The sequence below is a fragment of the Falco peregrinus genome, chromosome 18 (assembly GCF_023634155.1).
Source record: "Falco peregrinus isolate bFalPer1 chromosome 18, bFalPer1.pri, whole genome shotgun sequence".
NCBI lineage: Eukaryota > Metazoa > Chordata > Aves > Falconiformes > Falconidae > Falco > Falco peregrinus.
In genome coordinates, this window is record NC_073738.1 from 421,446 (window position 1) to 439,117 (window position 17,672).

General features: G+C 62.5%; 1 protein-coding gene across 1 annotated transcript; it reads right to left on the reverse strand.

Moving 5' to 3' along the window:
* Nucleotides 1-139: 139 nt before the first annotated feature.
* On the reverse strand, nt 140-17,215 carry FMNL1 (formin like 1). The gene is given in 28 exon segments (XM_055790012.1): nt 140-1,721; nt 2,324-2,447; nt 2,604-2,702; nt 2,967-3,068; nt 3,323-3,486; nt 3,593-3,722; nt 4,079-4,159; nt 4,315-4,383; nt 4,481-4,715; nt 4,980-5,182; nt 5,661-5,782; nt 5,902-6,136; nt 6,138-6,187; nt 6,395-6,638; nt 6,752-6,853; nt 6,946-7,095; nt 7,188-7,298; nt 7,588-7,662; nt 7,993-8,086; nt 8,162-8,238; nt 8,484-8,592; nt 9,795-9,935; nt 10,176-10,259; nt 10,779-10,852; nt 10,934-11,017; nt 11,269-11,352; nt 17,068-17,149; nt 17,151-17,215. Coding segments are annotated over 28 exon segments (3,294 nt in total). The 3' UTR covers nt 140-1,617.
* Nucleotides 17,216-17,672: the final 457 nt, after the last annotated feature.

Consider the following 17,672-nt stretch of genomic DNA (forward strand, 5'->3'; position numbering starts at 1 on the left):
GGTCACCGCGCCTGGCAGCCGATCCTTGTGCAGGAGATAACACGTCGGTGGAGCAGCAAGCAGCAGCTCACGCATCTCTCCCTTCCCTGCAGCATCCCCCGCCTCCAGGTAAAGCTTCCCCCTTCCCACAGACAAGTGCTTTATCCTCAGAGTAATTTTATTACCAGTTCTGCTTTAGATTAAACAGGCCTTCAGTATATAAAAATAATGTATACAAATTAGCAGTTAATGTTTTCCATTTCTGGCTTAAAGGCATTTATAAGTTACACATTCATTTCCCTTCCCTCCCCTTTGAGCTTGCGTGCGGTACGGAGCCGGCTGGCGCAGAGCATCATAATTACAGCAGGAAGCGGTTGCTACTCTGGTGGACGGTGAGGGCTTACCCCAGGCTACGAGCTGCAGCGAGCGAGAGCGTACACGGCCGCCAGGTAGAGTGTGCCGTACACGGCAGCAGGGCGAGCAGGGGCCATTTAATGAAGCTAATTGCGTGAGCAGGTTAATTGTGACAGTGCATGGTTTGGATTCACCCAGCAGCAGCAGGGCAGGGGAGGAATGGAGTCCAGTGTGTTATTTGGAAGCTTGTGCAGCTCTCTGGCCTCTTCCTCCTGCGACTGCAGCGGTGACCCTGCAGCATTTTGGGCTCACGGTGGTCGCTGGAGGCTGTCTAGCACCTGCTGCATGTCGCGTCCTGCAGCTCCTGCTCCCCAAGGGCTGACCATCACGGCTGGCTCCAAGAGGCTCCAGCCCTGACACAGGGGGTGGATGGATGGGGAGGGGCAGAGCTAGGTACCACCACGCAGAGACTTCAGGACAGTAAATCCTTGACCCTGCTGCTGATTGTCATAGCTACAGAGCCTCCCCTGCACTGAGGAACAGCCTAGTGCTGCTCACTGTGGCCTTAGGATCCTGGTGAGACCTTGTATATGGGTATCCCAGTCCCTGCTCCTATAGCACAGAGAAATTTTAAGGAAGACTTAAAAAAATCCCACTGTAAAATAGCACCCCTGCCAGCTCCTGGGGTACGGGGAGTGCCCAGGGTGGGATCGTTGCAGCAGGCTCCTCGCTGGAGGCACAGCCCCGTGCCGGCTCAGCTCTGCAGCAGAGAGCACAGGTCTCAAAGGGCACTGCAAGGCTGGGGGAGAGGGGGGAGATGTGCAGGGATTGCTGCATCCCTGGCGTATGACCCTCCGCCCCCCTGCAGCGGGAAATCAAAGGCACCAGCAAGCTGAAGAGTGGGGCACACCGGCGCACAGGGCTGACCCTGGGGCAGGCGTACAAGGGAGCAGCTCTAGGGGAGGGATGGGGCAGCCACTCTCCTCCTGCCAGGGCAAGCTGGGGCCCCTTCTGTACTCCCCCTTCCCTGCCTGTAGCCAGGAGGGTCCCCCAGCCCTGCCAGCCTGGAGGAGAGGAGCTCAGAGGCATTGCTAAGCAAGAAGTGAGGCATCCCTGCGCCAGACCCCAGGGCACGCAGGGCGGGAGCTGGCACACTAAGCAGCTGGAGCAGCTGGGAGCAGGCGCTGTGCCTCTGCCCTGCTTTGTCCGGGGCCAGTGGGTTGACATCCTGGGGTCCCATCTGTGGCAGAAGGATGGTCCTGGCAGCTGCAGGGCCGGCGCCGGTCACAGCGAGATGTCCGGTGTCGCCTGCAGGCTCTGCCCCGCAGCCCGTTTCTTGGCACTGCCGCGGCCCTTGTCTGCGCGCCGGTATGGGTTGTTCCGCAGATCTGCAGCGGGAGAAAGTGTGGAGCTGGCTGAGCTCCCCTGCCCACCCGGTGACGGCTGGACCCCCTCCCCACCCAGGAGTCCCACCTTTGGGTAGGAGGATGCTCAGGAGAAGCCCTAGCACAGAGCCAGGAGGAGCAGCAGCTACGAAGGGCCAACCAGCGGGACCCCGGCCCCTGGCTCAGGAGGGGGGCAAAGCCTAGCAGCCCCCATTGCCCTGCCGGCACCGCGCTGGCCCCACGTTACCTACAGAGGACTCTCCTCATTGAAGCTCACGTCGCAGAAGAGCCGGGACGAGCGTTTGCCCGTCCGGGCTGTGAAAGGAACAGTTTTCAGAGCTGAGTAGAGCAATCCAGAGAGACAGCGAGGAGGAGGAGAGAGGAGGAAGAAGCAGAAGAGGAGGAAGAGCTAATGAGACAGGGCAGGGAGCACTTGGCAGCTCTGCCGTGTGGGATAGATTTGGTCCCCGTAACGGGGCTCGGCGGCCCTCCAGCTCCTGGCTGTGACCGTCCCCTGCAGCCCCCCAGCACCAAGGGTCTCCCCGCCAGCACCAAGTCTGCCACAGGGGGGGACACCTGGCTGGTCACCTGCAATAATCTCTCACCTGAAATAATATCCTCGATGGCACCATCTTTGCCTTCGTAGATGAGCGGCTCCTTCACCATCTGCTTCTTCTTCAGCTCGGCGATCACGTCCATCTGCTGCCGCTTGGCTTTCTGGGTGGGCAACTGAGGTTGGGGACAGCGCGGGGTGAACGGTGTGGCCTCCCGCCGCACCCCAAAGGAGACGGGGTGCCCTCACCCTCGCTCTTCCACAGCAGGACCTGTTTTGCCCTTCCCCACCATGCAGCCCACCCAGGGCTGGACCCCTGACACGTGGGGCACCTTCACCTCAGGACGGTTCTCACTGCTGGGGGGGGCAGATTCTGGCTCTTTGGCCATGGCCTCCTGCTTCTTCCACAGCTCGATGTCCTGCTCTGCTTTCTTGGGAGAGGTACAGGGAGGGTGTGCTGAGCCAGAGGGGTCCTGCTGTGGGACAGCAGCCCCCCCCATCTCCCCCCAGCTCAGCTCCAGCATCCCTGAGCACCCCGAAGCACAGTGCTGAGCCCCAGGGTTTCCTGTCCTGTGAGCCCCAAGCCCCCAGCCCCGTGCACAGATTTTGCCAGTTACTCCAAAGTGGGGTCAGACCCCCCCCAAACCTTCTCCCAGCCCCCAGAAACACGGCACACACACCCTGTCTCCTCCTACCTTGTAGGCTCTGATGAAGCGCATGAACATGGGGAAGAAGGTGGTGGGAGGACTGGTCTTGGGGTTCTCCCCAAAATATTCCACAGCCGACTCGTACGCCTCCTGCGGGCACAGACACCTCGACTGGGGGGCTGAGGCCGGGGCACCAGCACTCCCTCACCCACTGCCTCCTCCCAGCCTCTCCCACAACGCCATCCCCCTCCAAACCCCTCCCAGCTTTTCTGCTGGAGCCACGTCCCAGCCGGGAGCCTCTCCCATGGAACAGACGTGTGGGCACAGGGCACCCCAGGGTGTCCCACCTAGGAATGGGGGGGCGCAATCCCGCTCCACAACCCTGTGCTACCCCCAGCACCCACCTTGGCAGTTTTGCTGTCAGCCTGCAGCTTCTCCATCACCTCTGAGTTGACCTTGAGGAACTCCTTGAGCACGGGGCTGTCGTCCTGCCGCATGAACTCCTTGCGGGTCAGCTCCATCCCCTGCTGCAGGCTCCGCACGTCCTGCAACACGCTGTCCAGGGAGACTGCAGGGAGGGCGAGCAGTGCGGGGGTCAGAGCAGACTCGGAGAGACCCTGTACCATGGCTGCAGCCTGTCATGACTCCCCCAGCCCAGCGCCCATGGGCGCTACCTGTGCCCGCCTTGTCAAGGAAGTGTAGCTCGGTGTGGAAGCCGGTCAGCTCGGGGTACTTCTCCATGATCACCCGCACCAGGTAGTGCAGCAGTGTTTGCTTGCGGTCTGTTGACTTCATCTCCAGGAGCTGCGAGAGAACAGCGTCAGCCCCGACCCGCATCCCATCGCCCCCCGCACCGCCCCGCACCGCTCAGGGTAGGCTGCATCGATCCCTGCGGCTGGTTCTCATCTTCCTCCATCCCCACAGCTGCTCCCTGCATCCCTCCATCTCTACATATCTGATTTCTGCATCCTCCGAACCCCATGGCTATCTCTCGGGCATCTCCACCACTTTGGTTCCTCCCCCTGCCTCTCCAACCCTGGTCTCTTCATCCCTCCATCCCTACAGCTGGTCCTTGTGTCCCTCCATCCCCAAGGCTGATCCCCGGGCAGTGACAGTGTCCCCATGGCCCAGCAAAGGGGGCAGCCCTGTGGGGACCCTACCGCATCCAGGCTCTGCAGGCGGAAGCCGTAGGCTGCCCCGCGCTTGCTGCTGTTCATGTAGTTCCCAAAGGCCAGGACAATCTGTGGAGACACCACGGCTGGGGTACACAACCCGGCATGGATGGGGCACCCTGGGGAGGGGGCACAGCACCTACACATGCCCCAGCAGCGCCCTGCAGGCACCCATCCCAGCCCCACGTCCCTCCACCAGGGCCACCCCATGCCAAGCTCCAGACCTCAAGGATGTTGCGCAGTTTGCTGGAGGACTTGAGGGACATGGATGCGGCGATAATGGCGTTGAGTTGCTGTGGATGGGAGGAAAAGCCCGTGAGTCTCGCTGCAGGGTGCCACCTCCTCGCAGCCCCCCACCCACAGCCACCCTGTGCCCCCCGCAGCACCCACCGGCATGAGCAGCTGGGCTGTGTCGTTGAAGTTGCCCAGGAAGATCATGACATTCATGCGCTCAGCCAGGCGTGGGATCTTGCTGAAGCGGATCATGAACTGATCCTCGTCTGAGAGCTCCTCCGGTGGCTGCTGCTCCCGCTCAAACTTCCCGATGAGTGTCCGCTCATACTCGGTGGGCAGGAAGCGCAGCAGCAGCTCCAGAAAATCGAGGCTCAGGGCTTGCTGGTCATACCTGTGGGTGGTGGGAAACCCGCAGTGCAGTCAGACCCTGCGACCAGCTCCCCAAGGCCCTGTCACCCATGGCTGGTCCTCGTATCCCTCCACCTCTCTGTGTCTGGTCCCCGCATCCCTCCGTCTCTCTGTGCCTGGTTCCCGCATCCCCCCGTCCCCCCAGCTGGTGCTATCACCCCTCCAACCCCAGCACACCCAACACCATCCCAGCCCCCTGGTGTAGCTGGGCTTGTGCCTGACCTCCCATCAAGGAGGGGACACTCACGTCTCGATGGCTGTGCAGATGTCCTGGATGCTGCGGCCGCCCTTGCGGAGTGTGATGGCCAGGTTTTTGGCTCGGTTGGATTCCATGAGGGTGACCTTGCTGGGAGCCTTCTGCATGGCCTTCACCTTGAGGGCACTGATGTCCAAGCCGGGGCCCTGTGCCTTGGTCTTAAACTGCTCCTCGAAGTCTCTCATGTCCAGCTCCTGCAGAGAGACAGGGCTGAAGGCACAGCAGGGAGGTGACACAGGACATCTGGGATGAGGACAGGGCCAGAGGGCGAGGACAAGGGGGTGAGGAGTGAGAGGATGAAGATGGAGCAAGGGGATGAGGTCAAGTTGATGGGATGTGGATGGAGCAAGGGGAAAAGGACAGGGACAGGAAGGGCGTAACGAGGGGACCAGAGGACGAAGATGTGGAAGAAATGGACAGGATGGGAGGATAAGGATGAAGCAAGAGGACAAGGACCAGGTGACCAAAGAAGGATGGCAGATACCATGTTTTCCTTTTCCGTGGTGCCAAGGAGCTGCTCCAACGTCCAGCTCCTCCAGCAGCCATGTGACACCCCCAGATAGGCACAAGGGGGGCATGGAGGCAACCTCAGTGTGGGTGCAGTGTGGACTGGGGCTCTGGCCAACCAAGGGTGCTGCACCCAGACCCCCCCGGACCCTCCTGTGTCCTCACCTGCAGCACCTTCTCATCATTGAGCTCGGTGAAGACTGTGCCATTGATCTGGCTCGGCTTCAGGGCCACCCAGTTGAAGACTGGCATGCGAAACTTGGTCTGGATTGGCTTCTTCACCTTCACTGTGGGGTGACAGGGAGGGGGGACAACACATCATGGGGTGGGGGGCTCCCAAACCCACCCCAGGATTCCCCCAGCCCTCACCTGGGGGACATCTCCACTGTCCCTGGGCCACGCTTACCTGAACTGCCAGCAGGGTGAGGGGCAGCTGGCCCAGCTGGGAGCTCCCCACCCAGGGGTGGGGGTGGTGGAGGTGGGGGGACAGGGCCCTCCAACCCCCCTGGGAGCAGTGGGGGTGGGGGTGGCACTTGGGTGCCTGGGAGCGGAGGGGCTGGTGGGGGGTCGGTGCCTGCAGGCAATGGGAGTGCGGGGGGCACTGGGGGGCCAGGCTCAGCCCCCGGCAAGGGGGGGGGGGGGCGGGGGGGGCGGTGTGCCAGGTGCTGCTGGAGGAGCCGGAGCCAAACCATCTGCAATGGAAAGAAGACGTGGGTGTGACGGTGGCACAGCAGGCACAGTGCCACCGCCACATCCCCTCTGCCACCGAGTGACCCTGTGTCCCTGGGCACATCCCTGCGCCCCCCTCGGAGACACGCTGCTGCCGCGCCCCTGTGCCACGTGTCCCCACTAGGAAGGGGACACTGCGGGCTGCTGCCATCCCCCTGCACCCATGGTACCTGTGCAGGTGGCAGTGGCGGCAGCAGTGGCGGCAGCAGTGGCCTCTCCAGTAACCACGGGGGCTGCTGGCGTTTCTATGACGACGGGAACAATTTTGATGGCGACGTCTCCGTCAGGCCCACGCAGGATCTGCACCAAGCCCTTCTCCTCCAGCTCTGCCAGCTGCCGCTCCAGCGCCAGCCGGTAGCACTCCTGGGGCTGCGGGGCCGGTGGGCTGGGTGGCCGTGGCGGGCTCAGTTGCTCCTGCAGTGGCGACAAGCCCCAGCAGATCACCGGTGTCCCACTGCACCCCTCAAACCCCGGCCCCCCAGGCACCCACCCCTGCCTGCAGCACCGTAACGCCCATGGGCGCTCACCCGCAGTGCCTCCAGCTCCTGCCGCGCCTGGCTCAGCTGCTTCTCCAGCTCCGCTATCTTGGCCATGGAGTCGTTCTCCGCATCCTGCAGCTTCTCCGTCAACTGCAGGGGACGAAGTGACGTTGCTCAGCCCCATCCTCATCCCTCCCTCGGGGCTGGCGTCAGCAACTCCTGCCCACGCACCCGCATCCCACCTGGCTGACGTGCTCCTGCAGCTCCTCCATGTGCTCCAGCACCGCCGTCTTGGTCTCCGAGTCCTCCAGCACGGCCCCCACATCGAAGATGTTGTCCAGGTAGGCTTGGATCTGCACCTGCAGCTTGTCACTCTCGGTGAGACGGAGACTCTGCCATGAGACAGCCAGTGGCACCGTCACAGGGCACCCACCCCTCCCCCCAGCAGCAGGGCTCAGCACCGGGGCGGTGCAGGATGACCCACCTCCAGGTACTGGTCCAGCCCCAGGTGGGTGAACTCATATTGCAGGAAGACGCGGAAGTTCATGTTCTCCACCGAGTGAACCACGATGTTGATGAACTGCATGCAGGCCACCTGCGGGACAGGCACAGGCTCAATGTGGCCACCAGCATGGCATGGTGGCCCAGTAATCCTTGGGAACACGGTGCCCCAGGTAGTGCACAGTGGACTGGTGGCCCTCGGGGACGTGGTGGCCCCTGGAGAATGCAGGGCGGTTTCACAGCCCTGGGGAAGCACCAGCAGCCCAGCAGCCCTGGGGGACACCACAGCCCTTGGCACACCCAGGACAGGACAGTGGCTCAGCTGCCCCTTGGGCACACAGTGCCCCTGGGGACAGCAGAGCACCAGCCCTACAGCTGCTCACCATGAAGTCGATGTTGGTGTCCTCGTTTCGGAAATACTCCATCAACTTCTCAAAGCGGTTCTTCTCCCCGCAGACCTGGGGTGGGAGAGCAGGGGGCTGAGGGCCAGGAGGGACACAGCCAGGGTGGGCACCCAGGGATGCGGCAAGGCAGGAGGCACCTGCCAGGGATGTCATCCCAACTCTGACAGGTGCTGCCCGCCACCCAGTCCAGCTGCGATGTGGTCCTGGCATGGGGACATCGAGCCCAATGGCTGGAGCACCCACAAGCAAGTGACAGGACAGGCGTTGTCAGGACAGAGGATGCCCTGATGATGCAGGGCTCTGCCACACAGAGAAACTGAGGCACGAACCCAGCCAGAGCACAGGTGTCAGTGTGGGGACCATGCATGGCTGCTGAGGACTCACCTCCTTGAAGTTGTCAAAGGCGGCCAGGATGATGTCATGGCCACCTCGGACAAGGCAGACAGCAGCCAGCAGCTCCAGCACCAGCGCCTTGGTCCTGCAGACATGGGGTGGGAGGGGGTTGGGGCCGTGGCACGGGCTGGGGGACAGGGGGACAGGGGATGGGTCCTACCTGGCGTTCTTGTTGTTGAGGCTGAGGGTGATCTCGTTGACGCAGGCTGGGTGGTTCATCACCAGGCTGAAGCCAGACTTGGGGGCAAAAGGAGCATTAATGGGGTTGTGCATCCTCCTGTCCCCAGCCCAGGGATGCTCCAGGACCTTGGGACGTCCCCACACCACATCCCCACCAGACGCGAGGTTGAGTGAGGACATCTCAGAGCGAGGGGATGGCGACCGGGTCCCACCCCGACCCCTGACCCTGAAGATGGCCCCATAGGGGCTGAAGGCTTTCGAGGAGCCCCAGGTGGGTCCCCGAAGACCCTGCCCTCCCCCACCTGGTAGTTCATGATGGCGCGGAGACACATGATGCAGACATGGACGTCATCCTTCTGGTTGATGAGGCGGGAGTTCCTAAGTGCCTTCCTGCTGTGCGAGGGGTTCAGCCTGGGTGGGCGAAAGGGCACTGAGCAGGGGCTGGGGGGCAGCCGGGGCGGCGCAGCGCAAAGCCGGGGGGGGTGGGGGGGGTGGGCAGCAAGAGCGAGAAGACACCAAGGGACCTGGACAGTTGTGTCCCCACGGGAGAGACCCCCCCACGTCCATGTCCGTCTACAAGCGCTTGGGCTGCTGGGGTGCTGGGGGTGGGATGGGTGTGCACAAGGTGGTCTCAGAGGCTCACCGGGGTGGGTAGGAGCTGCTGGGTGACCTGGGGCTACTGTCCCCATCACTGCCCAGGGCACTGCAGGGGACGCTGGGGTGGACGTGGCGGAGGAGGGTGTGGATGTGCTGGTTCGAGAGGCAGCAGCTGGAGGTGCGTTAGAGCCTGCAGGACAGGAGGGAGAAACGGGGCTCCCGCGGCGCCCCTGGGACACCCAGGCTTGGGGACACAGCTGGGGGACAAGGGCTGGGACCCCCTCCGGGTGCCACGTCACTCCTGACCTGTCCCTGGGGCTGGAGGGGGACACCTCGGCTCCTCCAGAGCTGCTGGCAGGCGATCAGGGACCCCCATGGTCCCCGGGGTGCCACATTACGGCTCCCAGGGTGACTGTGGTGGGGTGTCCCCTGGGACCCCCCCCTCTGCCCACTGGGGATGCCCCACAGGCACTGTCCCCAATGCCGGTGACTGGCAGCGGAGTCCCACCAGGGTGTCCCTGTCCCGCCAGTGCCCTGGCCCCGTCACCTACCGTCAGCGCGTCCCCCGGCAGCGTGCAAGAGAAGAGCGGGGTTAGAAGGGGGCTGCGGGGGTGAATGGCGCCAAGCGAGAGCCACCAGCCACGGGGACCGGCCACGGGGGTCGCAGGCCATTCCTCCACCCCGGTTTTAAACTTGGGGGGGAACGATTTGCAATTTGCTCCCCCAAATTCTCCAGCATCTCCAATTTTTGCTTATTCGTGGATTTTACCCAGAGCATCCCACAAGGGTCACGGTGTGGGGCTGGGGGCCGGCTGGGGGCCTGCAGGGTTTGTCCCTTGCATGCATACATGGGGACGTGGCTTTGTCCCCCCCTAAACCAGCGACGGGGACCCATTTTTAGGACCAGGCCTGCGTCTCCCTGCCGAGCCCCTCTCTGAGCATGGCGCGGCTGGGGGTGCAGCGAGGCGGGGAGCATGGAGGCCGAGGGGGACAGCTGGGGACGGACCACGTGTTACCTTACAGTGAGGTGCCGCACTTTGGAGGAGCCCTGGGTGGGGGACGAGGAGCTGCTTTTGCTCAGGTCCTCCAGCGACCGCTCCAGGACCTTGCCCTTGTCAGAGCCTGGGCTGCCGTTCTCGGCGCTCTCCATGTCGTACCTGGTGGCCCGTGGGGACACAGAGATGGGTGAGATGTGGCACCCCGATATGGGCAGACACCCCCACCGGGGTCCCCAAGGCTGGGGATGCTGGGATGTTCTGCTCAACCCTAGCGATGGAGGATCCTTAGCTCCATCACTCCCATGCTGGGGAAGAGCCCCCCAGGACATCCCCAGCCTCACTGAGTCCCAGGGGAGGCTGGCCCTGGCCTGGGGGATGGGGCAGCCGGTGGTGACATACGCGACGGAGCACTGGGCAAAGGCGAGGTACTCCAGCAGCACATCCAGCCCCTTGTTCTCCTCGTTGAGGAACTCCTGGACCCAGCTGTGGGGTGCAGGGGGTTAGTGGGCTCCGACAGCCCTCCTCACCCTCCCATCTCCCTGCTCCAGCCCCTCAGTGGAGCCACCCCCGGTCAGAGGTCCCCAGCGAGGGTGGGACACGCTGTGGACATGAGGTGGCACCATGAGCTGGCACACCTCCCGATGCATGGGCAGGGGACAGCCCAGGGGCTCTGCTGCCACCACTGCAGGACAGCTTGACCCTGGGTGGTGGGACACAGGCACCCATAGCTCAGAACCCACCACACCGTGAGGGGTTGGGACACGCAGGGTGGGGACCAGGGTCCATCCTGGCACCCAGGGGGTACCAGAGAGCCAAAATGGGGTTCAGGTCCTACAGCACCCCCGTCCTCCCATCAGAGCCATCTCAGAGGGGCAGGATGAGGCCACCAGCCTCCACATCCTGCTGTCACCCCCACGGCCACAAGCCACTGCCAATCTCTCTGCCAGCAACGCCGGGGACAGCAGTGGCAGCTGGGTGACGACAAGGACACCTCACCCTTACCCGATGTAGTTGGTCCTCAAGGAAATCTCCAGTTCCCGGAGAACCTGTGTCGATTCCTGTACTCGCCTCTTGAACTATGGGATGGGGAGAGCTGTTGGCACTGTCCCCACGCCCAACCCAGGAAGGGGACACGGGGTGCAAGGGGGAGTCCTCACCTTCCTGCTTACGCCACCCGTGTCCAAGTAGCTCTTCAGCTTCTGGATGTAGGCAGATGGTGGGTTTTTCACCTGGAAACGCTCCTACGAGCCCCAGAGAGAGGCTGAAACCAAACCGCCCGCCCGCGGCGCAGGGACATGCCACTGTCTCTGCAGCAGCCAGTGTCCCTGTCCCTGCCCCTGTACTGCATCAACGTTTAATCAGGTTAATGAGGCACTGTCGCGCTAACAGGGACGGATGTCAGCACTCGGCACATGCCAGGTTGGTGCCTGTTCCACAAGTGGCACTTGGGGACAGGGACAGCACCAGAGACACTGTGACACCTGGACCTCACCTGGTCACAGATGAGCTCCCACTTCTTCTCATTGTCATACTGGTTGAGCAGCTTCATCTTGTCTGGGGGCAGGTTCATGGAGTTCTGTGGGGTGATAGTGTCAGGGTTGGGGTCATCCCCCGAAACATGCCCAGGGGCTGTAGCACCCACTGCTCATCCAGCACCCGGTGTCCTTGCTCAGTGGTGGGAGGATGGGGATATCAGGGGGAGGATGGGGACACGACCATTCCCAGGATGTTTGCATCCCACCAGCCATGGGCCCATCAGCAATGTCCCCACCTGGGGCTCCCCGAGGCAGAAGGTGTTATTGGAGGACAGGAGGAAAAACTGGACCCGTCCATCCGTGTCACAAGCGCACAATGCTACCAGCCTCAGCCAGCCCAGTTCTGGTGAGGAACAGAGACACAGGCTGGGGACACAGCTGAGGAACCCCAGAGCCTGGGCCCTGCTCAGGGATGACGGTCACCTCCCAGTCCCCCGCCGCAGGTGCGTGACGAGCCCAGCTGGTGAAACCAGCATTTCTTTAGAGACATGATGTCAGGGCAGAGTCTGGTGTGTCACCACATCCCTCCGCAACACCATTGCACAACCCTGGCCCCCGTCACCCCCCCGGGGCCACCCTGGCAGGACATGATGTGGTTTCCGCTCTCCAAACGGCATGAGGCAGCTGCCGAAACCACTCCACACCACAGCCGGGGGCTTCAGGGGGCTCCCGGTGCTGCTCCTGCCGCTGGGGTGCTCAGGGCACCCAGCAGGTCCCTAAGGGACACCATAGGGTGACCGGCAGAGCCTTTAACAGAGCCCTCACCATGGCCTGGGCCAGGCTGGGAGCTCAGCTCTGGTCACAGGTGATTTATTTTCCCCAAAGAACCATTTCTTGGTGATCCAGCCCCCAGGGAGATGCGGGAGCTGAGGCTGCTGCTCGCCTGGAGAGCCCGGCCATGCTGGCACATGGAGGCAACACGCAGCCCCGGGTCACCTTTAACATCCAGCTTTAGGGTCCCCTGATGTTAAGGACTGGGCGTGTGGGGTGCAGGCACCCTGGGACAACCATATCCTTGGGGAAAAGGCATCTCCCACGGGTTTGGTTGCACACAGAAGAGCAGGTCCAAGAGGAGAGGTGCCACAGTGGCGGGCAGGAGCAGAAACCTCACCACCTGCCTCCACCAAGGACCTGTCGAGCTGCTTTTGCAAGAAGTCAAAATCAGGAGACGTGGGCGGGAAGGAGCCAGCACTCGGCCAGATTTAGCCAGGGGACAGCTCGCACGGAGAGCTCTGCAGGGAGGGTAAAATCAGACGGCAGGGTCAGAAACAGCCTCATTGCAAAGCTGACGAGGCTGCACCGGATCTGCCAGCTGAACCCAGGGTGGGCTAAGTGGCAGCAGCACCTGGATGTCCCCTTTGCTGCAGAGCCCTGTCCTTGTGGTCCCCAAGTTGCCATCCTTGGAGTAGACGAGCCCCCCCAGGAGGGTCAGGCCAAGGGACATGGCTGCGCCAAGAGGACTACATGCCCAAACACCCCACCCAGGGCTACAGCAGCACCTATGGCACGTTGTTAGGTGCTCTTGGCAGAGGGGGGATGGTGGCACCTGGACCACCTTTTCCAGTCGACTATGTGTGGGACTTGGAAAAACCAGGACCAAGCACAACCGGTGGGACAGGACCTCCCATGGGTTCCCCACCACGGGGATGCAGGTGGGGCAGGGGGATGCTGGGGATGTCCCTACGGAGGCAGTTCTGCCACAGAGCCCTGCAGTCCCTCCTCACAAGCAGGGCTGGGCTGGGTGGCAGGATGTGGCACAGTTCGGGTACAAACTGGGTGGTGGCTGCATCCCGCCACGGCCCCAGATGGGCACGTGGTGCTGGGGGGGAGGAAGTGGCTCCACTCTAGTCCTCAGCATCAACCAGCAGTGTGAAGAAACTGGCTCATTTCCTGCTGGGGATCAGGGGACTGGTGCTGTGGGAGGTGTGGGGCAGGGTGGGTGATGTGGGGCAGGGCAGCAGCCAAGCACATCAGAGGTGTCAGAGGAAGGACTTAGTCCTTCTCCTCGGGGGACAAGGATGGAGAAGCCACAGGGGCTTGGCCCCAGCAGCCACATCCCACCTCCCATCACTCTCCGGCCGGCACCCAGCACCCTTGTCCCACCCCAGCGTGGGGCTTCCCCAGCCTCCCAGCAGCATCACAGCCCACCAGGTTAATGAACGGACGCCACCAAACATCCCCCACCAACCCTCCTGGGACACAGGGTGCCATGGAGCCTACAGTGCCATCCCACCCATGTCCAGCACCAGGATGCAGCCAGCCAGGACCCACCAGCTCAGCCAACACCAGCCGTAGGGCTGAGCTGGGCTTTACCCTGCACCTAAAACTGAGGCTGGGGTGACGTAAAGCAGCACCTACATCATTTTCCGGTATGAAAAGACCTTTTCATATTGCAGCACCCACAGCGCTGGGGCTGCTGCCGTCGGAGAGATGGAACTATTCTGGGCGTCAGACACCTTTATTTTGTTCTGCACATGAGCGGTCAGAGCTGAGCAGAGCCAGGCTCTGCACCAAACCTCAGCACAAAAAATTCAAAGCATCCTTTACGGAAGTGTTTGCTCTGAAACACCGATGGGCTGGAGTGAAAACCAGGCTGAACCCAGAGAGCATCGTTTCTGGGGCGTGTGGGGGATGTGCAGCCATGAGATGGGGATGGAAAGCCTTGCTGGCATGTGGCATGGGAGAGCATCCCAGTCCAGACACTGGGTACCAGCCTTGTCCGCTGCAGGGAAGGGGCCAAAGCAGCCCCAAGATGGCAGGTTTGGGGCTTTCACCGGCCACAGGAAGGACTAAGGTCGCCAGGTGCCTGAGCTAGTGGCCAATGGACCACCCCGCTCCCGGGATTCTCCATCCCTTATGGCCACAGAGTGTGATACTCCCACCCAAGGGGCTTTGGGACGTGCCCAGCCCCACAGCACCAGCCAACCCACGGCATCCCCTCCAGTGACCCTGACTGCCACTGGACCCGTCCTCCTGCCTCTTCCCAAGGCTCAGAGCTGGGCACCCAGCAGGATCAGGCCCACTGAGGGCTCTCCTGCATGCAGCCAGCCAGGCTGGGCAATGCTCCCAGGACCAGCTCCTCCCACCAGGGAACCCCTGGATCCAGCCAGGTGCCATACCCACCACATGCCAGGCAGGGACAAGCCAGCAGAGGAGCAGAAGGGCCCCTGTGGATGGCCGGATCCTGCTGCGAGGGTGGCAAGGAGCAGGCTGAGGGGTGGGTGGCTGCTGCTGCCTGCTGCTCCTGGCTCTATTTTAAGAACGAGCCGAAGCTGCTCTCAGCACAGGCTGGAGAAATGAGCCTGATGCAGCCACCATGCCCACAGCCCCACCGGGTGCCTGGTGCCCCCTCGTACCCACACACGGGGGGGAGCCCTGCACTGGGACACCCTCCTCATTCAGCCAGGGCCTGATCCATCACAAGCCGTTCCCCTCTCTACCCCAGGCACACGGCCCCCATGGGGGCACCCCATCGCAGCCCCCACAGCAACCAGCCGGACTCGGCCACCGCGCTAGGACCGGGTGCAGGATGGATCCAGCAGAAAGCCAAGCATCAGGTTTCCTTCTCAGTTGAGCAGAGGCCGACACTGCAGCTGGCGCTCACTGGGGATCAGTCTCACCACTGAAGCCAACAGCACATCCGCAAACATCTGCAGCAGTGACGTTTGCCATACTCTCCCCCAGGTCCTGGGAGAGGAGGCAGCAAAGCCCCTGCCAGCACCCCCCCCCCGCCGGAGCAGCCCCTGTGCCCATCGGCCGCCATCCCCAAGGCTCCAACCAACCCCCCCAGCTATTCCCAGCTTCACCTCCACCACACCCTCAATTCCCAAATTAATTTATATATTCCCAATTGCTGCCTCTTGACATGCAAAAGGGGAAAAGTCCTGACTGCTCCAAGTGGGAGCATCTCTATCCCAGCAGCAAAGATGCTCCATTTCCTTCTCTCCATCCCAAAAAGCCACCTGGGCACATCCCAGACCGCTTGGCACAGGGACAACCCATTGCTCTGCCAGGGCAGCATCTGCCACAGTACCCTCCCTGGGCAGAAGTCAGCTTTTGAGGATAAAACTAAACTCCCCATTTCTTGGCATGCGCTGGGTTTATCCAGTTTGGATCCTCTGCGCTCTGCCGTTGGCTTTTCTGCCCAGGCTTTGCCCTACCAGTTCTCCCAGTCTGGGATGTCCAGCCCAAAATGGTTTGCACAGATGTGCGCACATGGCATCACTGTAACCATGGCAACATGTCAGAGCTGGATCATGCCCCACCAGGAGATTGCCAGCCCATCCCCTCCTGCTCCATCACTGATCTCACAAGCTCAGGAGGTGGAAGAATGAATCCCGAGTCACGGAACATGGTTGGGGTGGGTGATGGCGGAGGGATGTCCCCAGTCCCTATCCCCCTCTGCCGCCCAGGGGTCCCAAAGTCCCGCCAGCCACGAGAAGGGGAAAGGGAACCTGTGAAAGGAGGAAGCAAGATTGGGACAGCGATTTCACAAGGCACTCAGTTCCCGTCTGGCCGAACCCCAGCTCCCTGGGTCCCCTGGTTCCCAGGAAAGGGCTTTCCCTCGCGAAGGCGGCGAGGGCCTGGAGCAGCGCTTTCCCCTTTTCCAATGTTTTTTCACTTTAGGATTTGCAACCCGCCACCACCCAGCTGGGCAAAGCGCGCCATTTCCTGAGGCCTTGCAGCAGCAGCGGAAGCACCCTGAGGTCCCTGCCACCACCTTCCCCTCCTGCCGCCACCACCACCACCACACCTGGCAGCCATTGCTGGCACCACCGCCCAGCTCGGCCGCCTGCCACCATGGGCATCCCACTGCAAAGCCCCCTCCTCGGGGATTTGGGGGCCCCATGCAGGTCCCCGCCTTGCAAAGCTCTTCACCGTCACTGCCCCGCGCCAGGGGCCGGGAGGCGGTGGCGGCTCTAGCTGCTATGCCCATCCCTAAATAATCCTCCTACAAATGCCACACGAGAAAAAAAAGCTTCCCAACCATTTGTGCTCAGGGCTGGGATGGTAGATCCCACCTGGTGGATCCTACCCAGTGGATCCCAGTGTACCAGCATCTGCAGGAGCTTTTCCCTGTGGTTGCTCCCGGCACAGGGAGGGCAACTCCAGCTCCCACCGGGGAAACAGGGCGTTAAAGCCGCATTTTTTTTTCCCAGCTCCCAGCCTGACTCTCCACCACGGAGCGTTTTGGGAGAGGGTGCGGGATGGAGTGTGGCTGGCTCCCCCGGTGGGACCGCGGCGCGAAGGTCACGGCCAGCCGCCAAGGACGGAGGGCAGCAGGCGCGAACTGCTCTCCCCCAGCTCCGGGGATTCCAAGGAGCTGTCATCCCACGAGAACGCGGCTTGGGGGGACACCGGGAGCGATGCCGGTGGTTTATCCCAGGGAGAAGGGCCCCGGGAAGGAGGAGGCAGGGGAGGGCGGTGAGCCTCGCCATCCGCAGCACCGGCTGCCTGCAGCACACTGCCGGCTGCGGGCCCTGCCAGCTCCCCGCCACGGCCGGGTGTCCCGCAGCCGGGGTCACCCCAACAGTGGGTGGATCCCCCCGTGCCCCCCGGGGACCGCACCGGCTGTGGGGCATCCCGCGGGCTGGGTCGAGCATCCCCCGGGAGTAACCAGCGGAACCATTACCCTTACTAATGACAAATACTACATCAACCGGGGTGGATTTAATTAATCGCTCGACTAATAAAATGAGAACAGAGCAAAACTGCCGCCGGGGTGGGATGCGGACGCCCGGCCCCCCCGCACTCACCAGGACGCGGCCGAAGCGCTCCTCCAGCTCGGCGGCGGTGGGCATGGGCTGCCGGGCGGGCGGCGGGGCGGTGCCGGGGGGGGGGGCCTGGGGGCCGGGGGTCGCGCCCCGCCGCCCCCCCCTCCATGCCGCCGGCCGCGTTGCCCATGGCGGGCTGGGCTGGGCTCGGCCCGCGCTGCTCCCCCGCCCGCGCTCCCCGCCTCAGCAGCGGCTCTCGGCACCCGCCGCTCCCGCGGGGCGTTATCGCGCCCGGCGCCCCGCCCCCGCCCCCCGCCCGCCCCGCCCCCGCCCCCGCCCGCCCCGCCCCCGCCCCCACACGCCCCGCCCCGCCGCACCTGCCGCCGCCCGCCCCGGCCATGAATCGCCAGGACTTTTTTTCTGTCTCTTTTTAATTAATTCGTCCTAATTAGTTATTACGGAAAAAGAAATAATAGTCGCTTCATTTCTATTTTCTTCATTTTCTAATTTATGCGCTTAATATTTCATCTTACTGTTTTTCTTTTGGTTTATCATTTTGCTTCATTTTTAATTCACACTGTTTTTTCTTTCATTCTTAATTTCCATTTTTATTTTATTTTTTTACTGCAATTTTTACCTTATTTATT